At 37.2% G+C, this 22146-nt stretch overlaps 1 protein-coding gene across 1 annotated transcript in view; it reads right to left on the bottom strand.

Moving 5' to 3' along the window:
* PLD1 (phospholipase D1) overlaps window positions 1-22146 on the bottom strand; it is a 233712-nt gene that overhangs the window by 205071 nt on the left and 6495 nt on the right. Inside the window, exons 3-7 of the mRNA XM_007946610.1 lie at window positions 21196-21341; window positions 20888-20996; window positions 18690-18755; window positions 10435-10493; window positions 9292-9384 (exon numbers count right to left, since the gene is read on the bottom strand). Of these exons, the coding sequence (XP_007944801.1) occupies window positions 9292-9384; window positions 10435-10493; window positions 18690-18755; window positions 20888-20996; window positions 21196-21341 (473 nt within the window). The remainder of the gene's footprint in view (window positions 1-9291; window positions 9385-10434; window positions 10494-18689; window positions 18756-20887; window positions 20997-21195; window positions 21342-22146) is intronic.

Genomic DNA, 22146 nt, shown 5'->3' with positions numbered 1-22146 from the left:
TGTAAACTGAAAATAAAGAAAAAGAAAAAAGAAAATACCATAGATTGCCAGAAGAACAAAAAATATGTGTTGGAAGAAATACAGCTAAAATGCTTCTTAGAAGTGAAGATGGTGATACTTTGTCGTATGTACTTTGGACATGTTATTAGGAGGGACCCATCGTCCCTGAAAAAGGACATCACATTTGGTAAAGGAGAGGGTCAGTAAAAAAGATCCTCAATGAGATGGTTATTGACAGTGACGACAACAATGGGCTCAAGCACAGCAACAATTGTGAGGATAGCGCAGGACCAGGCAGTGTTTCATTCTGTTGTACATAGGGTCACTGAATGGGCATCAACTCAATGACACCCAATACTACACCATATCCTGGAACTAAATTCCAAGTTCAATTCTTATCTGGGATCTAACATAAGGCAGAAGTACATGGGAGGGAAAGACAGGGAAGAAGTAACTATCAGGAGGAAGTGGGAGGGGAGCTGTTGCATTGTGGGAAATTGTAGTCAATGTCATGAGACAAAGTGTATGTGAGCTGCTGTATGGAAAATGAATTTGCTTTGTAAACTTTCACCCAAATCACAACAAAAATTAAAAAAAGAAAATATGGAGTTGCTAAGCACTGAAAGCTGGATTTTGAAAACTGAATACAAAAGATAATAATTTCTCTTTTGACAGTGATGATTTGATCTTTTTAACAGTTATTAGTGGTAGAATTCTGGTAGCATAGTGCCTAAGGCATTTGACTGCTAACCAGAATGCTGGCAGTTCAAATCCACCAGCAACTCCTCGGAAGGAAGGTTGGGCAATCTACTTCCATAGTGTTAATGCCTCGGCAAGCCAAGGAGGAGTGGCTATGAGTTGGGTCCAACTCGATGGCACATAACAACAACAGACAAGAGATCCAGGTTCAATTCCCTGCCAGTGCACTTCATGTGTAGCCACCACCCATCTAGCGCTGTAGGACTGTGTGTTGTTCTGGTGTTCAATAGCTTTCAGCAGAGCTTCCAGATTAAACCTCGAAAGAACTATGAAAATAAGCCAATGAAAGACCTATGGATTACAATGGTCCTATCAACAACAGATTAAGGTTATGGCACAGGACTGGGCAATGTTTTGTTCCAGTACGCATAGGGTCACCACGAGTTGGTGGCCAACTCAGTAACAGCAAACAACAGCAAGTTGTTAGGGTAAATTGATTCCATGGGCCTCTTTTTAGAATTCTCCTTTCTACCAGTCATTAAAACTTTTCTGATTTTGTTCTCTCTTTTTTAAAAATAGATCTTTTTTTCTTTAATGGGAGGATATGCATCAAGAAAGTTATCTATCACCACCTTGTGGGAGTCAGCACAGGCTGTGCAGTGGTTAATGTGCTGCCCTCAAGTCAGCCTCTCTGAGTGCGAGTTGCAGCCCTGCCACCTACCTACTTGTGTGAATTTGGGAAACTGAGCCTGAGGTTCAAATCTATAAAATGAGGATAACAGTAATGTCCAGTCCATAAATATCTGTGAAGATAAATTAAGAAGATTCATGTAAATTGCTTAGCATGGTGCCTGGCACCAGGAAATATGAACTGTTAAGACTTCCCTTGTTCTCAACTAGGTGATAGTATGGTCTGTTCTAACAAGATACCTCCCACCTACATTACTACTTGCCATCATTACCACTTCTATATCATTCTTTCTGAATGATGTGTTGGAAATCAAGCAACATTTCTGTTCTCACTCTGCTACTAAATCCCATCTGTTATTAAAAGGAAAAAACAAAACAAAACAAAGCACGGCCATCTAGGTGATTCTGACTCATAGCAACCCTGTAGCACAGAGTAGAACTGCCCCATAGGATTTCCAAGGCTATACATCTTTATAGAAGCAAACCGCCTCATCTTTTTCCTGCAGAGAGGCTGGTGGCTTCCAACCATCGACCTTCTGGTTAACAGTCAAATGCTTTAACCACTGCACCACTAGAATTCCTTCCAGCTCTTATAAACCAAAAAACCAAACTTAACTGCTATGGAGTCGGATCTGACTCATAGTGATCCCTTCTTGGGTTTCCAAGGCAACATCACTATGGAAGTAGATTGCCCAACCTTCCTTCCAAGGAGTGGCTGGTGGGCTTGAACCACGAGCCTTCTGGTTAGCAGTCAAATGCTTCATTCATTTTTTCTATCAACCTTATGAAGAAGGTATTTATTACCTCCCATTTATAAAACAATGTGGGGGAAGGCTTGTTATATACAAGAATAATTTTACGGAGATTAAATAACTTGGTCAAGTCACAGGCTGAAGAAGTCAAACACAGAGCCTAGTTCATCTGACCCAACGTTTGTCCTCTTAGGCACGCTCCTCTATGTTCCTTTAGACAAACCCCTGCTGTGTTAGGTGTAACTGAAATTAGCCTAGTGCATCAACAGAATGGATTCAGTGAGGAGTGAATGAATGACTGATAGGAAACAGGTTAGGACATATAATCAAGGATTACTCTCTTTTAATTTCTGGTCAAATAAAAAAATAGTTGAATTGTGGTAGAGATATATAGCTATATAGACATGAGTACAGATATGCTGTTGTTGATGTTGTTAGGTGCCATCAAGTCATCCTCAACTCATCACAACCTTCTGCATACCAGAACATAACACTGCCCAGTCTTGTGCCAGCCTCACAATCCTTGCTATACCTGAGCCCATCATTGCAGCCACTGTGTCTATCTGTCATGTTGAGGGCAGATAGACCCTCCACTTTACCAAGCATGACATTCTTCTCCAAGGAATGGTTCCTTCTGGCAACATGACCAAAGTAGGTGAGACAAAGTCTGGCCATTCTTGCTTCCAAGGAGCATTCCAGCTGCACCCAATGGTACCCTTGGCATTCTTCTCCAACACCACAACTCAAAAGCATCAATTCTTCTTCAATCTTCCTTATTTATTGCTGAGCTCCCACATGCATAAGAGGCCACTGAAGATACCATGGCTTGGGTTAGGCGCACTTTAGTCTTCAAGGAGATATCTTTGCTCTTCAGCACATTAAAGAGGTCTTTTGCAACAGATTTGCCCAATGTAATACATCATCTGATGTCTTGACTGCTGCTTCCATTGGTGTTGATTATAGAACCAAGTAATATGAAGTTCTTGACAATGTCAATCTTTACTCCATTTATCATGAAGCTGTTTATTGGACCAGTTGTGAGGATTTTTGTTTTCTTTATATTGAAGTGTAATCCATACTGCAGACTGTACTCTTTAATCTTCATCAGTAAGTGCTTCAAGCCATCCTCACTTTCAGCAGGCAAAGTTGTGTCATCTGTGTATCACAGGTTATTAATGAGTCTTCCTCCAATTTCAAGGCCATGTTCTTCATATAAACCAGCTACTCGGATTATTTGCTCAGCATACAAGCTGAATAAGTACGGTGAAAGGATACAACCTTGATGCACTCCCTTCTTGATTTTTAACCATGCAGTATCCCCTTGTTCTGTTTGAACAACAGCCTCCTGATCTATGTACAGGTTCCTCATGAGTATAATCAAGTGTTCTGGAATTCCCATTCTTCTCAATATTATCCACGATTTGTTATGATCCACACAATCGAGTATTTTTGCATAGTCAATAAAACACAAGTAAACATCTTTCTGGTATTCTTTGGTTTCAGCCAAGATCCATCTGACATCAGCAATGATAGCCCTTGTTCCACGTCCTCTTCTGAATGCAGCTTGCATTTCTGGAAGTTCTCTGTCAATATACTGCTGCAACCATTTTTGAATTATCTTCACTAAGATTTTACTTGCATGTGATATTAATTATATTGTTTGATGTTTTGCACATTCTGTGGGATCACTTTTCTTTGGAAAAATAAATACCTTGGGTAAATAAATACCTCATAGTAGAAGCATTGCTGGAGAATATGGTGTGATAGTTGGAGCTGTGTGTCAACTTGGCTGGACCCCAGTTCTGTGTGGTTGTTCCCATGATGGGATCAGATGACTGTGTTCTGAGTGGCCAATCTGCCCAAGGGGAGTTTCCCTTTACAAATACATACATATTTAGTTACATATTTAGCTACATACGCATTTCTTCCAGTCAGTCGGCCAGGCAGCTATCTTCCAAGTCTCTTGGCATAGCCGAGTGAGTATCTCCAGAGGGCCATCTGTTTGTTGAAACATCTCAATGGGTATTCAGTCAATTCCTGGAGCCTTGTTCTTTGCCAATTCCTTCAGCACAGCTTCAACTTCTTCCTTCAATACCATTGGTTCTTGAACATATGCCACCTCCTGAAATGGATGAAGATTGACCAGTTCTTTTTGGTACAGTGACTCTGTGTATTCCTTCTATCTTCTTTTGATGCTTCCTGCACCATTCAATATTTTGCCCATAGAATCTTTCAATATTGAAACTCGAGCCTTAAATTTTATCCTCAGTTTTTTCAGCTTGAGAAATGCTGAGCATGTTCTTCCTTTTTGGTGTTCTAACTCCAGGTCTTTGCACATTTCATTATAGTGATTGGCTTTGTCTGCTCGAGCTGCTCTTTAAAATCTTCTGTTCAGATCTTCTATCTTGTCATTTCTTTCATTTGCTTTAGCTACTCTCTGCTCAAGGGCAGTTTCAGAGTCTCTTCTGACATCCATGTTGGTCTTTTCTTCCTTTCCTGTCTTTTTAATGACCTTTTGCTTTCTTCATGGATGATGTTCTTGATGTCATCCCACAATTCTTCTGGGTTTTGGTCACTGGTGTTCAGTGCACCAAATCTATTCTTTAGATGGTCTCTAAATTCAGGAGGGATATAATCAAGGTCATATTTTGGTTCTCCTGGACTTGTTTTAAATGTCTTCAGCTTCAATTTGAACTTGCATATGAGCAGTTGATATTCTGTTCTACAGTCAGGTCCTGGGCTTGTTTTGGCTGAAGATACTGAGCTTCTCCATCACCTCTTGCCACAGATGTAGTCAATCTGTTTCCTCTGTACTCCATCTGATGAAGTCCACGCGTATGTGTTGTTGAAAAAGGGTATTTGCAATGTCGTTGGTCTTACAGAATTCTATCATGTGATCTCCAGTGTTATTTCTATCACCAAGGCCATATTTCCAACTACCAGTGATTCTTCTTTGTTTCCAACTTTTGCATTCCAGTCAGCAGTGATAATCAACATGTTTGGTCAATTTCAGACTGCAGAAGTTGGTAAAATGTTCAATTTCCTTGTGTTTGGCTCTGGTGGTTGGTGTGTAAATTTGAATAATAGTAGTATTAACTGGTCTTCCTTGTAGGTATATGATACTATCCTATCACCGACAGCATTGTACTTCAGGATAGATGTTGAAACATTCTTTGTGACGATGAATGCCACACCATTCCTCTTCAATTTATCATTCCCGGCATAGTAGTTCATATGGTTTTCTGATTCAAAATGGCCAAAAACAGTCCATTTCATATATATATATGTTTGCTGCTGGTTATTTTAAATAAAAATATTTAAATATATATCCTAGTTTTAAATTTATATATGTTTAATACACACTTAGCTCAATTCCATATCTGTACACGAAGTCATACATCATTTTCAAAGTGGAAATATATTTTTTAAATGATTAAATGATTTATTAATTTTTTTTCAAAATCAAAATAAATTACTGCAACAAATAGTTATTATTTTTATATGCAAAACACTGTTATAAGTGCTTTAAGGATACATAGCAGCACCAGATGAGAATATTGCCCCACAAGGAGTCTTTAGTTTGTTGTTGTTGTTGTTGTTATGTGCCATTGAGTCAGACCTGACTCATAGTGACCCCTCTTTGGGTTTCCGAGACAGTATCACAACGGAAGTAGATTGCCCAACCTTCCTTCTGAGGAGTGGCTGGTGGGTTTGAACTGCCAGCCTTTTGGTGAGCAGTCAAGTGCCTTAGGCACTATGCTACCAGAGGATTAAAGTTCTCTGTCTATATTATATCACACCACAATATACATTCTCACAAATACAAGTTTAAAATTATTATCCTGGAAGTTTGACCAATATTTCTTTTTTTAGTTTATTTTTAAGTATATAATTCAGTGTTTTTTAGTGTATTTTCAAAATTGTACAATCATTACCACTAATTCCAGATTATTTTAATCACCCCAGAAAAAGAACCTCATATCCACTAGTAGTTACTCACTTCCCCTGGCCCCTAAAAACCACTAGTCTGTTTCCGGTTTCTGCAGATTTCCCTACTCTGGAAATTTGATATAAATGTAGTCATACAATATATAGTCTTATCTGTTTAGCCAGATTCACTTAACATAATGTTTTCAACATTCAGTCATGCTAGTTATGAACTACTGACTGGCATGTGTTGATAGCTCATTCCTTTTTTGTTAATTAAAAAATGTTTATTATTTTTTACGTTTATTGAGCTATAATTTATATACCATAAAACTCAACTTTTTAAAGTATTTAATTCAGTGGTTTTTAGTATATTCACAAAGTTGTTCAACCAACCCCACCATCTAATTTCAGAATATTTTCATCATCCTTGAAAGCAACCTTTAATCATGAGCAATCTTCATTCCTTTCTGGTGACTGAAAAATAAATACTCCACTGTATGGATATACCACATTTTTTAAATCAGTTCATCAGTTGATGACCATTTGGGTTGCTTCTATTTTTTGGCTATGAGGAATAACGCTGCTATGAAGATTTTTGTACAAGTTTTGGTATAAGCATATGTTTTCAATTCTCTTGGGTAAATAAATACCTCCTAGTAGAAGCATTGCTGGAGAATATGGTGTGATAGTTGGAACTATGTGTCAACTTGGCTGGACTCCAGTTCTGTGTGGTTGTTCCCATGATGGGATCAGAGACTGTGTTCTGAGTGGCTAATCTGCCCAAGGGAGCTTCCCTAGGGGTGTGGCCTGCTTCCAGGTTATCCAGGGACATCCTGGGAAGAGAGACATTCTTCTGTGGATAGGGACTCTGGTGTGCTGCCTACAACCTTCTGTGAGTGAGCAGCCCACCGCTCGGCCTGGAGATCTTGGATTCGTCTTTCGTTGGAGTCAACAGCCAGTGTACTGCCTGCCAGCCTTGAGTTTCTTGCAGTTGTGGAAGCTAAGGCTGCCTCTACCCCGATGTTTCCTCCAGGCACTTTGGACTTGCTGGCTTCTATAAGTTTGTGAGCCATTTTCCTAAGATAAATTTCTCTATATATCTGTATAAGCTTTGCTGGTTTTTGTTTCTCTAGGCAACCCAGTCTAACACATATGGAAACTCTGTTTAACTTTCTGAGGAGAGGCCAGACTGTTTCCAAAGTGGCTATGTTATTTTACATTTCTACCAGCAGTGTACAATTGGAGAGCCCCAATTTCTCCACATCCTCACCAATACCTGTTATTGTTTATCTTTTTTATTATAGCCTTCCTCTCATTGCCAGTGAGATTCAGACTCATAGCTGCCACCATTGGGCTTCCAAGGTTGTAAACCTTTATGGAAGCAGATTGCCCCATGTTTCTTCCACAGAGCAGCTGGTGGGTTTGAACCACCAACCTTTTGGTTAGTAGTCAAATGCCTTAACCACTACACCACCAGAGTTCCTTATAGTCCTCTTAGTGGACATGAATTTGTAACTTATTGTGGTTTGGATTTTGTGCATTTCCCTAATGAGTGATGAGGTTGACCATCTTCTTATGTGCTTATTGGTGTAAAGGAGAAATTCATAGGCCTTTTTGACCAAAGCTGAATGACTGAATTGCACTCAGTTCTTGCTCAACTAAACTGTTTACTACAGATCTGCCAGCCTGTTAGCTCCTGTTAGCTGTCTGTGTTAATTACTGGATTCCATAAAATTAAGAAGTGATCTCTCTTTATAGTCAAGCCAGGATGTAAAGGAAATACACTCTAAGGAAGGGAATCTTGACACAGGTGTCTTTTGTATAAAGTGGACCAAAGAAATACTTCTTTATGACAGAAAAAAAACCTCACAGCCATCGAGTCGATCCCCTCATAGCGACCCCTCTTTGGGTTTCCGAGGTGGTATCTGTGCAGAAGTAGATTGCCCAGTTTTCCTTTCGAGGAGTGGCTGGTCAGTTTGAATTGCCAGCCTTCTGATTAGCAGTCAAGTGTCTTAGGCACTACACCATCAGAGCTCTTTCTTTATGACAAAGATGTAATAAAAAGAATTGCTTGAAAGGATTTAGATCCAGCCTAATCTAAAGTTTCCCAGACCCCTTAAAAGTTTTATTTAACAAGCTGTGTCAGAGAAATGAGATCTTGACATCAAGAGGTGTTTTTCACCCACTCCCGAGATACTGGTTAAAGCTGTGTAAACCTCCATCAGTAATGTTTTATGATTCCACCTAAAGGCTATTTGACTGAGATTTAAAAGCTCTGTAATCAGTTCCTCAAATAAATCACTGTGATTTTCTATATCCAACTATCCAGTAGAAACCTATTCCCCTCCCTAACCCAACCTCTTTGTGACCTTAACCAAAGACTAACCAATCAAACCACTGTATTATATTTTTTTTTGTTCCACAAACTATATCTGCTTTTAGCTAGAGTTGTTAATGGAAATCATCAGTTCTCATCTGTATGGGCTGGTGCTTTCCTACATCTGGATATAGAATTTCTGAGTAAATTCTCTTAATTTCATTTCCACGGACTGAGTGAATTTTCTGTCTCTACTACATTTGCTATTATATATCTTCAATGACTGACCAAGTTTTTAGTCCTATGGATCACTGGATTTTTATGTGCATAATATAACTTGCAAGGTGCTCTGGTGACATAATGCCTAAGGCATGTGACCATTAACCAGAAGGGTGGGGGTTCATACCCATCAGCCACTCCATGGAAGGAAGACTGGGCAATCTACTTCCATAAAGATTTACCACCTCAGAAATGCAATGGGGTCGCTATGAGTCAGATTGACTCGATGGCAGTAAGTTTTGTTTTTGTTTTTGGGATATAATTTGCACAGTCTACCTACAGTCCAATTTTGGAAATAATCATTAAGTAAATTTCAATTTTGTTGACCAATGTAACATCGCATAGATTTATTTTTAAATAATCATCAAAATGACTTAATAGTTAACTTTTATAAGTCAGTAGAGGAAAGTATCTATATATTTTATATATTTGATTTTTAATGCATTGTCCCACATCATAGTTGGATATTTGGATGCTAAAATTAGGAATTCAAAAATATAATTAAAGTTTATTCTTCCATAGTAGTGAAGGATGTATAATTGATTTATAATTCAAAACTAATATGGAGAAACTCCCCAAATACCCAATTGATTAAAATGCACACACAAAACTCAGAAGTCCTACCTTTTTGACCATCGGTAGCAGGCTCTTCCCTGACCACAGCAATTCAAGCCTGGAATCCTGTGTCCTCCAGATCTTTTCATTATCATACCTTCTCTGAAAAGAGACATGAAATTAACCCATCATGTTCAATTTTCCAACTTACACTTAGCTGATATAGCCTAGTAACTTGGGACTAAATAAGCCACTTCATGCTTATATGGGCTTTCCTCCTGGTTAGGCTGTGTACTCTAGTAGTTAATCTTCTAAAGGACCCTGGTCATATATGGATAGTTCTGTTGGCATTTTGGGCAGCATAATTGAGTTTGCATACCATAGGACCTTAAGTGTCCTGGCTCCTCCAGTCATTGTGGAAAACTAAAAAAGATCCCACACATTGCCAAATATCCTCATGGGAGATGGGTCAGGTACTATTGAAACCATCGGAGAGACTCACCCACAAATTCTAGGGTATTTCTGCATCCTTTCACATATAGATCTAGCAAGTGAGCCATGCCAAAGGAAGTTGGGCAAAGCTACTAGCTTTGAAGAGAGTAATAACTTGTTATTGAAATATGTGACAACAAAGAGCAGTAATAATGCCTCAACAAAATAAAACAATGTTTTAAATATTAACAATGTTCCTAAAGAACTAAAATTTAAGTTTGTAAATTATAAAATTTAAAATTATAAGTTTATAACATCAAACTCTAATACTGAGGAAAATAATCACTAAGTAAATTTCAATTTTGTTAAATAATGTACATCTTGCACAGAATTACTTTTAAATAATCATCAAAATGAGGTAACAGTTAGCTTTTATAAGTCATCAGAGTAAAGTATTTTATATATCTCATATATTTGATTTTTAATGCACTGTCCCACACCATAGTTGCAACATGTATTAAATAACTTGCTGTTGGGTTAGAGGCAAGTTGTACTATAACAAATGAGAAAGAGGATGAAGCAGTTGCTATCATAGTTTGTTGTAGCAAGATATTTTGTTTTGTATAGATAGATCCCCTTAGTTGTTCCAATTCTGTTCAAGAAAACAAGAAGCCAGGGGTAAAGCCAGGGGAGTTCCACAACCAGGATATGGTGATAAATCAAATGTTAGTGCTTATCAACTTTTCACACTCTCTTGAAAGATTCAACACCAGAACTTACATGCCCTTTGGTCCCAAATCATGGATGAAGGAGAGCTGGCTTATATCAAGGAATTCTGTCTGAAAAGAGGCAAAAATTTCACATATTAGAGGGGAAACAATGAAATTTGTCATTCAAAAAACATGCATCAGGTACTGCAACTATGTGTAAATATGGTTTGGGACACTCTACAAACTGCACAAATGGGTAACAAAGGCACTGTCCTCAAAGAGTGCAGAAGAGAAGAATACAAACAATTAAAATATAATCACTTTATCAAAAAAAGTGAAAAGACAACCTAGAGATTGGGAGATAATATTCAGGAACCACATATCCAGTAACAGCCTAGTATCCAAAATATATTTAAAAATTCTACAACTTATTATCAAAAAGACAAACAACCCAATCAAAAATTGGACAAAGAACTTGAATAGATGTTTCACCAAAAGGGATATTCAAACGGCCAACAAATATGTTAAAAAAGATGCTAACATCATTAATCTCTGTTGTTGCTATGTGCTGTCAAGTCGGGCCCGACTCATAGTGACCCCTCCTTGGGTTTCCAAGGCAGTATCACTATGGAAGTAGATTGCCCAACCTTCCTTCCAAGGAGTGGCTGGTGGGTTGGGAGCACCAACCTTCTGGTTAGCAGTCAAGTTTTTGTTGTTGTTGTTGTTATGTGCCATGAGTTGGCCCCAACTCATAGCGACCCCTCTTTGGGTTTCCGAGGTGGTATCACTACGGAAGTAGATTGCTCAACCTTTCTTCCTAGGAGTGGCTGGTGGACATGAACTGCCAGCCTTCTGGTTAGCAGTCAAGAGCCTCAGGCACTATGCTACCAAAGCTCCTGCAGTCAAGTTTGTTGTTGTTATTGTTATGTGCCATAGAGGTGGCTTGACTCATAGCGACCCCTCCTTGGGTTTCTGAGGCAGTATTACTACAGAAGTAGATTGCCCCATCTTCCTTCGGAGGAGTGGCTGGTAGGTTTGAACTGCCAGCCTTCTGGTTAGCAGTAAAGTCCTTTAGGCATTATGTTACCAGTTAGAGAGATGCAAATAAAAACTACAATGAGCTACCCCTCACATCTGTTGAAATGGCAATATTTTAAGAAAATGAAAAGTTACAGGTGTTGGCAAAGTTGTGGAGAACCTGGAACACTCATCCATTGCTGGTGGGAATGGAAATTGGTTAAGTAGTGGTGGAGAACAGTTTGGCCGTTCCTCAAAAAGTTGAACATAGATGTAGCATATGATGTAGCAATTCCATTCCCTAAGTATATGCTCAAAAGAAATGAAGGCAGAAACACAAACAGAAACTTGTACAACAGTGTTCACTGCAGCACTTTTCACAGTAGAAGTAACTAAAATGTCAATCAGCAGATGAATTGGTAAACAAATGTAGTGTATACACAAACAGAGTATTATTCAGCCATAAAGAGAAATGAAGTCTGAAACATCATGCTGAGTGAAATAAGTCTGTCACAAAATCACAAACACTGTGTTGCTCTCACTTATATGAAATATGCAAACATATAGAAAACAAAGATTACTAGTAGTTACCAGGGCTGAGAGGGAGAGGAGAAGGAAGAGTGTTTACTAAGGGAGAATTGAGTGTATGTTAATAGTGATAGAATGGTTTAGAAAAGGATAGCAAGAATGGTTGCACAACTTGAAGAATGTAATCACTGTCACTGAACTGTACATGCAGAAGTTGCTGAGATGGTTTATGTCTTATTGTATATATTTTTAACCACACACAAACATATGAAATACAACGTGAAGAGTGGTATGCCTCCTAAGATGTAGAGACAAAATGCTCAAGAAGACTGTGGAAGGAGAGTTGACTTCCAACATTCTTTTGTGTTTGTTTTTATTGAAGGGCATTTTGTGTCATAGTGTAAAAAGAGATAATAAAAGAATGTGCAAAGGGAACAATGTTGGTGCCAGGTTGTGGAATACATGGACCAGACCTGGGCATGTGGAAAGGAGAGGTGAAGGGGTTATAAAACAGAGATGGTTCAGGAAGGTTACAGGATGTACCCTTGGCCTAGAGTGTGTGAGGTGAAGGAGAGTAATGGAAAATTAAATGGCAAGATAGGTTGAGAAGTGATTGGGGTGGTCTCTCAACACCGGGCATAACAGAAAAAATTATTTTTAATGCATTTTAATACTGTAAAAGAGAATTTTACTGTATACACTGCTGAAATATAAAAACTATAATATAAACTAAAATAGTTACAGCAACGGCTAATATTTAATGAGTGTTTTTTATGTGTTTTCACTATGCTAAGCATTTTTCAAAATCTTTTGAAGTAGGTACTAATTTTTCAATTATACAGAAGTGGAAATGAGTTTCAGAGCAGAGATAGGCAAAAGTTTTCTGTAAAGAGACAGACAGTAAATATTTTAGCTTTCACAGGCCATTTGGTCTCTCATAACTGCCTTGGAAACCCAAGGAGTGGTCGCTATGAGTGGGATACGACTCGACTTACAGTGAGTTTGGTTTTTGGTTTTTAACTACTCAACTCTGCCATTTTAGTACAAAATCCACCACAGATAATACATAAATGAATAAGCATAGCTGAGATTCAATGAAATTTTGTTTTTGGATACCAAAATATGAATTTCATATAATTTTCATGTGTCACAAAATACTTTGATTTTGTAAAAACTATTCTTGGTTCACAGGCCACACAAAAACAAGCAGTGGGCTGGATTTGGTCCAAGAGCTGTAATTTGCTGATCTCTGGCTTAGGAACATTAAACGTATTGTCTAAGATCACATAATTAGCAAGGGCTGGATTCAGAATCAAGTCAGACCAAAGTTAATACCCTCTAATACGAAAGAAAAAGTCACTCAACATTTCACTACTCAGATAAAGCTCCTTATGTATTCTAGCTAGGTAAGAACGAGATGCAAATGTCAGGATATAGAGGGAAAAACAAAAAAGCATAATGTAATGTTAAGCATTTGTAGAAGTTTTTACCTCATGTAATTTTTGAAACTACTAGAGTTAGACATTATATTGTTTGCAATTTACAGAATTTTTAAATAAAAGTCATCAACAATAAGCTCACATCTGCCAATAGCTCATAAACTGTAGCAATAAGGACTTTGAAGGAAGTGCAAAGACAAAAATGGCATGCTCTCAGCATCAGAAAGAAGAAGAAAACACTCCACGTTAACGAATATACCAGTTACATAGGGGAATATAATTATAGGGGTGTGGAAGAGGAGGGTGACCACTTCCTAGGTCATGTGACATCACAGAGAGATATTTGATCTATACATGTAAATGGGATTAATAAAATGAAAAAGGCAACACAATAATTTTCCTTTAAAGTTTGTGTATATGACTGGAAATATCTAATAATAACCTTGTAAGAAAAAAATTACTAATCTCTCAGAAATGTCAGTCTTTCAGAGGTCAAATTGAATTCTTGCATTTCTTTCTTTTCTTAGGATTATTTAAAGAAAGTAGGTCTCTAAAATTTAAAATGACTTAAATAACCTTTAAGACTCCCAATCAAACATATCCACCTATAGAAGTTTTGTTTTTGATAAGGATCTTAAAAGTCAAGGTCTTTAGGTTACATTTCTTGTAAAAACCTTGTGATTCCCTACCATCAAGTTTGTATCTGATTTGCAAGAATGCTTTCTAATTGGAAAATTTAGTAACCCATGGGTTATAAGAAGTGATACTGCAAACTGCCAACCACAGAAGACAAAATGTTTTAAGATGTTAAACCATAACTTATTTTATCTCTAAGGAGAACACAGAAAATAGCGATTGTAGTTTACATTTGAAGAAATACTACAGAGGTGTAGCTCATTTATACAAAGTTACAGAACAACTGGATGCAAAAATAAAAAAATGAAAAGTAAAAATCAAGGAACTCTCTCATCTAATATTTAGATATTTCCTTATTCTCATAGCTCTTCAAATAGTTGACAATAGAAATATTCTCTAAAATAATTCAGAACTTCACAATTTTAGAGTATCTATCATAACAAAATTGTTAAGCATAAAGACCTTCATCTAAATTTAAAAGTATACATTAGCAATGCAGAAAATGAAAAGTTGTACATTAATATAAAATTTAGATTTATCCTAAAGGTTTAGGAGAGTTTAACTAAGGAGAGCTTTTAAGGAAGAAATAGCCTTATTTAACAAGGGGAAAAAAATTTCTGAAAGTAAATGTTGTTCTACTACATATTTATCAAATTGAAAGCAAATTTGTCAAGGTCAACTTAGAGGCAAAACTAATCAATAAAATTTTAAATTTAACAAGTTTATGTTGTTCAAACTTCTCTGGGTGTCTTCAGTGATAAGAATACCATTCTCTATTTGGACAGGGTTAATATTCTCAGGAATAAGAATTTAAAGACAAATTACCATGACAATATTCCACAGGGCTCCTATCTCTTGAGTAATGTATTAATCAATATGTTTTGGGGTGTGTGGGTATGTGTACGTGCAAAGGAACTTGTGAAAAGTATAGTTAAATAATACTCTTGGCATTAGATGGAAAGGAATTTCAAGTCAAAATGTCAGATGTGATTTACTAATTGGATAATGAAAGATTATAGCCTTGGAAATCCTAGGGGCAGTTGTGCTTCTGTCTTATAGATTGGCTGTGAATCATGTATGTCTTGTATTCTGTACCCACTCTTCCCCTCAAGCTAAAGTTATTCATAATACAAAACAAGGAAGAGGTGAACTAAGTATTATTGATCTCTGGGATCATTAACCCACGATTTTGATTTCAAGCTAATCATCATCTTGGCGATAAGGAATCTGTGTTACAGGAATTAAATAATTTAGTTGAAGATAGATATAGATATAGATAGATATACAGAGAGAGAAATTGTATCAGCTTAGAATCTTTCTCTTAGAAACATATTTTGTTTCATTTCTAGATTTTAATCTTCAAGAAGAAAAAAAAATACATTTACTGTTCCTTATTTCTTTTCCTTTTAATTCCCTGGAAGATAAGCTTTCCAGTTATTAAATAAAATGTCCAAGCCACAACCAGCACTAATACAATACTAAAGCACTAAAAAAATTCCTGTTTGAGATTTTACATTATTGCACAATTGAATGATACATTGCTAAGTTTTATTTTCACACACTTATGCTTGTTGTTGTTGTTGTTGTTAGGTGCCATCAAGTCAGCCCCGATTCATAGTGACCCCATGTACAACAGAACGAAACACTACCTAGTCCTGTGCCAGCCTCACAATCCTTGTTATACCTGAGCCCATTGTTGCAGCCACTGTGTCAATCCATCTCATTGAGGGACTTCCCCTTTTTTGCTGACCTTCCACTTTACTAAGCATAATATCTTTCTCCAGGGAATGGTCCCTTCCAAGAAAATAACCAAAGCAGGTAAGATGAAGTGTGGCCATTCTTGCTTCCAAGGAGCATTCCAGCTGTACTTCTTCCAGGACAGGTTTGTTCATTCTTCTGGCGGTCCATGGTACTTTCAGTATTCTTCAACAACACCACAATGCAAAAGCATCAACTCTTCTTCAGTCTTCCTTATTCATCGTTCAGCTTTCACATGCATATGAGGTGATTAAAAACACCATGGCTTGGGTTAGGTGCATGTTAGTCTTCAAGGAGGCAACTTTGTTCTTCAGCACTTTAAAGAGGTCTTGTGCAGCACATTTGCCCAGTGCACTACGTCAACTGATTTCTTGACTGCTGCTTCCATTGGTGTTGATTATGGAACCAAGTAATAGGAAAGCTTTGATAACTTCAGTCTTTTCTCTATTTATCATGATGCTGCTTATTTACACCTAGAAGAGATCTAATACATTTGTCTCCATTTTACAAATAAGAAATCTGATAAATTGGTGATAGTCTTTGAACAAGGAGGAAAAAAATGGAATAAAACAAAGAAAGTCTTCGAAATCCTGGATGAAAAGATGTTTAAGTATCAACACTACCAAGATCATATAAAAGTAAGAGAAAAGAGTAGTCTATGTCTAACTTCAAAAGCTATTTAAGAAAACCAAAGGACAATGCTTAGAAGTCTAAAAGCATTTCCTTCTGGATAAATACTATTACACAAATACCATGATAATATCTGTCTCTACTTTTTAAAGTGGTCCAAATTTACCAAGACATTTCTAACTTGACCATAACATTCTGCTTTAGCAGAGTTTTACAAACTCTTGAAGTTAAGAATCACCCAGGCTATTTGTTAAAAATATAAATTCCAAATACAGATATGGATGGACTTATTGAAATTAGGGGCATGATCGTATCTGGTTCCTTGACCCATGACCCATTAGCCTATTGGTTTAAAACTTTAATTAATTCAAATAGTTTGGTTTTGAACTTTAAAATGTATAAATTGATTATGTGTAGACATACAAAAAAAAACTTTTAATATGCTTTTTACAGACAGGATTTTTAATGTTTCTCACAATTATTATGGGAAATATATAGATGTCAATTTAATTTCAAAAATAGGAGTTGGAGGCCTAAATATCTAATCTCTAGGCTATATTATATTTAGTATGAAAGGAAAATAATGTAGAGCAATTAGATCAAATTGTATACTATGTTTCCATCATTTGGAGAATTCAGTTTTTTTGGGGAAAACTCTAAATAATCATCAAGAATGAGAAGGAAAATACATTCAGTCAGTTGCTAACTGGGTTTTCTATTACAAAGGAATTATTTACAAGACATTCTGGAATTTCTAAATACAATATGGCTCAACTTGGAAAAGACTTTTATGACAGGAAAAGTAATTAAAGTTAACATTTAAGAAACTTAAACATTCTCTGACCAAAATTACAATAAAAAAATGTAACAATGTATATGGAAACAGAAGACAGAACCCACCAAGTACTATTCTAAAGCCAAAAGAAATAACAAAAGTAAAGTTACATGCAGGCAGAAAAGTAAAAGAAATGGAAAATTATTTCATACTGGTACTAGTCCATACTTAAATAGTTCTCTATTTAAGAAAACAGTGTGTCTTATTTCAGAGGATACAACAGGTGGCAGCATTTTTAGTAGTAACAGCAGTAGTATGCTTAGTCATTATGTTCATCAATGATTGTCCACTATATAAAAGAGAAGAAATCCCTCCCATCATCCTTCTCTCGAAATCCTCAGGTTGAATCTAAACTGCTGGTTTCCCTGAGAAAATCCTTCTCAACAGTAATGAAGCCACAGACACTCCTTTAAGTCCACTGACCCTCTCTCAGTGAGAGCTGCTGCAGAAGGTGGAACGTGACATCTCTGGTCAGTTGTATGTAAAGGGGATCAGCGGGATGTATGCCCAACCTCCAAATAATACAGGCCGATGGGCAGCTAAAGGAACAAGCGACTGAGAAACTCAGCAGAGATAAACTGCCTCTTGCTTCCTGAACTAACAGACAGAGGCTGTCTCTCCTTCTGTTTATGTGTTTATGGGATGGCATTCTGTAAACTAGAGTCTAAATAACTATGTCTACTCTTAATTCTTCATATACATACATATAACCTCCACAGTAATACAGTTCTGATACACAGAGAAACAAAATATAATCCAATGAATTTTCAGTTATCCATATATCTAGATATTTGAGGGTTAACTCTTTAAAAACACCTGACCTCCAAGGATCACTAAGACGGAGAATTTCATTGTTTTCTGACACCTTCTGTAAAGCCCAGTCCCTCTCCTACCTGACCACAGGCTGCTGCTGCCCAAGCCTAATCTGTGCAGCTGCTTCTAGGGTTTACTACCTGTCCCTTCCTTTCTTTGATTTCCCAAGAGCTTTTTCCCTCTCTAACTTTTCCCATGCTTCTCATTTTTCCCATGAAAAGACATGCCTTTTATAGGCATGACAGGCCAATTAGATGGTAATCAGAGTATGCTCCGTATAATCTTTGGGTATTCCACTCGACTTAACTGTTTTCATCACTTATTACTCAATTTTTTTTTTTCTTCAGGGCTAGAAATGCTTGTTGGCATTATTCAGGAAGCCCAAGGAAAGAAGGCTGATTTCCAAATAATCTAGTCTGTGGTATCATTTCAAGTTCATTTAAATCTGTTGTTAAAGACATATTGAGTTGTATCCAGTATTTTTTAAATAGCATTATATCACCACAAACTGGATCCTGGATATAAAATCACCTTTATGTTCATTTACTTTAACTAAAAGAATAATGTAGAAGTGGATATAAACACTTGTGCTAATAAAATGATTAAAATTTTAGCTGATGATTTACTGTTTTACAAATTTCAAATTTTAAATCACTGAATAGTACTTACTGTTGCATGATAGTTTCTATACATGGGCATTTTTAGTAATTTTGTCAAGTAGTCTTCCAGCTGTTTCTGCAATGCAAATTTAGATAAAAGTTAACATAGTCATCCATACTTATTTTAAAAATTAAGCAGTTAGCAATAATGATGTGCTGTGATCATCATTTTGTTCTCATTTTATAAGTTGTTCACTTATTTCTTCATAGTATCACTGGCCAAGGAATCCCAAATAGCAGTAAGGCATTATTTCCATAGGTCTCTGGAACTTTTATTTTAATCTCTTGCTGCTATTTAATTTCCGCATGCTTTGGTCTTCCATAAACTGTTGAAATACATAGCCTGAGCCTTGTATTTCTTTTTATCCTCCATAGCTACTAGCACAGGAATTACCCATAGTAGATATTTTAAAGCATTGGCTGAATTTACCAAAAATCTCTATGTTCTGGTTACCTAGTGTTGCTTTGACAAGAAATATACCACAAATGGGATGGCCTTAACAAACAGGAGTTTATTCTTACAATTTGGAGGCTTTAAGTCCAAGTTCAAAGTGCCAGGCTCTAGGGGCTGGGTGAAAGCCCCTCAACCTTGGGATCCAGCTCTGCCTCCTGCTACTGGCCCACTGGAGCTAGAGGCGTTTCTTCATTCAGTTTCTGGCTGCTGAGGCTGAGAAGCCCCAAGGTTGACAAGTATAAAGGCACAGTCCCGATGTTACCAAACCACATGGCAGGCCATTAACTTAAGTCCATTGTAAGTCCCAAAGGTAGCAGAGCATAGCAGGCTGCTGAGCAATGACACAGCTACATGCAGGGTCCAAGTGTGCCATAGGCTAGAGACCATTCCCCAAAGCTTCTGCTCATATACAGGAAACAGACCACATTCCCTAAGGCAGCTACTCAGCTGCTCACAGTAGATTCCACCATGGAGTTGATACCAGTCTCATCATGGGGAATACTACATCCAGCTGCCCAGCCTCTCAACCAGGCTCAGCCAAGTTGACGCACAAACATAACTACCACACTATACTTCCTCAGTTCTAACACTGAATTTATTAGCAGGTTTTAAGGGGAAAAAAAAGAAAAACTTACCCAGTAAGTTATGCCCTGGCTTCAAATATGTGGAGGAAAATGTGAGTCTTAGACTTGGAGGCAGTGGCTTAGCATGCCAATCATTTTGACCATGTTACCAAATCTCTTTGCTGAATCATTAAGGGTTAATGGCAATAGGTTACCCTTCACAGTCAGACTCATATATGTAACACAAAAACTGTAGAATTTTATATGTCAAGGTATCTTAGAAAATATTTAGGCCAGGTTCCTAAAAAGATTTTAAACAAGATGACAGCTACCAAGGAGAAACCAAACCATCCCCTCTGGAACATAAAAGTATAAAACAGAACTGATACTTCTTGGATAATTTTCTAGTAGAAAATTAATCTCCCACCCTGTGTAGCACAGTATTAGTGAAGCAGAGCAGGTAAAGGTTTCCCTCCTCCCAAGGTTCCTGTCATACACATCTGTACTCTTTTCTTCTCAAACCATTCCCAGCTCATGTATAGGTTAAGAATGAGATTTTACACATATTTAGCATGAGCTACCACAAATAATGAAGCAAACATAGGGAAATACATGATTTTAAGAGAGTCTTTCTCAAAACCCACAAAGATGAGCTCAATCTTTGACTCACTATCAGCTCAGAGAGTTGCCTGAAGGGAAGCCAGCTTCCTTAAAATATAACTCCTCCTGTGGGAAAATGCAACATCTCAAGGGTCTGAAGTCTCTTGGAGAACAATGGGATAACTAATCCAGTTCCACAGGAGCTAAACCAGCTAAGGCATCCTGGGTGACCCATCAGTGGAGTTGTGGAGTTGGATCAGTCAGAAGAGTGAGTTGTGGTGAGACCCACCTCATCCCTCCTTAGGAGCTGTGTTTCCACATCAAACCAAACCACTGCCTTTGAGTCAACTGTGACTCACAGGGACCCTACACGATAGAGCAGAACTACCTCACAGGGTTTCCAAGGCTGCAAATCTTTAAATAAACAGACTTCCACATTTTTCTCCCATAGAGTGGCTGGTGGGTTTGAACTGTCTGTCGATCTTTTGGTTAGCAGCTGAGTGCTTTAACCACTGTGTCTCCAGGGCTTCCCTGTGTTTCTACAGCACTGCAAAATTGTGTTCAAAATAATGGAATAGTTAAAAGACTTACCCTTCTACCCAAGAATTGTTCTTCTCTAATCCTATTTTCAAATGAACGGGGCAAACTCGGCATCTCTCTAGGCTCCTCGCCTTTGACATTTTGTCTTCTAGATGTGTGTCTAAAAATCACACACAGACATTTATTATTCTTTGAACCATGAATCTCCTAATATCTTTCATGAGATGGCTTATTTTTAGAAGAGTCTATTTAATTGAAAATCCCAATGATGGACAAGTTAACCTAAAATATGAATGAAATACTCTTTCCATGCAACTTGTATACTGAAATAACTTCGTAATTAATACTGAAATGGTTACCTTCTAGTAGGAATGGGGATTCGGATAAAGGCTTTGTACTTGAGTAGTTCTCTGTGGAATTCTTGAAAGTGCTTGAATTTCCTCTTAACTTGCCATTTAAATTCTCCATGTGTTAACTCAATAGTGTAAAGATTCATACCTGGTACCTACCGTGACAGATAAAACGGTATTTTAGATAACAACAAAAATTCCAAAAGTTCTCAATGAGCAATAGCTAATAAGCAACATGGAAGTATTCTTAAATCCAGCTTACTTATTTTATGTAATTACATAAACAATTTTTTTTTTCAAATTTCTTAACCTCTGATTAGGAAAAAAAAAAAAAAAACTCCCTTTTGAGTATTTTCTTATCTACATAACAGAAATTTGGAAACACAAACTCCTACTAATCCTACCTTTTGAAACATACACACATACCCTAGATATATACATATGCATCTGAAACAAGAAATCAGGTAAAGAATACCTGAGAGAAGGCCCTGAGTAGCCTATAGGGGTCTCTTATAGCAGATGGTGAACAGACAATTGAAAAAGGCAGGAAAAAAGAAATGCCAGAAGCATCACCTTTGCAGCATGTCTTGCCCTTCACAAATGACATTACGTGCCTTCTTCCCTTTTCCTTCTGAAATGCATGCTATGGTCCAGCCTTAGCTATACCACCCTACTTCTTTGAAGTGCCACCTAAGGCCAGAAAGTTAAAGGACTACTAGAAGGAAAATATAATTATTCACAAAGTATTTTCCCTAACTACTTAACCAAAATGATTCTCTATCAAAATTTTCAAAATACTTCTTTCAGAAGGCAAATGTATCTTGGTGACTAGTAAATTATTTCAGAAGATCTAGCAGACATGGGGGACAGGAGTTTTGATACAGAAGAATCAGGAGAAGGAGAGGATTTTTTTTTTTTTTTAATTGTGATTTAGGTGAAGATTTGGGCAAATTCACTTTC

This window comes from Orycteropus afer, unplaced genomic scaffold (genome assembly GCF_000298275.1).
Source record: "Orycteropus afer afer isolate SDZICR_OR568_19922 unplaced genomic scaffold, OryAfe1.0 scaffold00168, whole genome shotgun sequence".
NCBI lineage: Eukaryota > Metazoa > Chordata > Mammalia > Tubulidentata > Orycteropodidae > Orycteropus > Orycteropus afer.
Note: the sequence above shows the minus strand (reverse complement) of the source record. Positions and strands in the feature narration are given on the sequence as shown.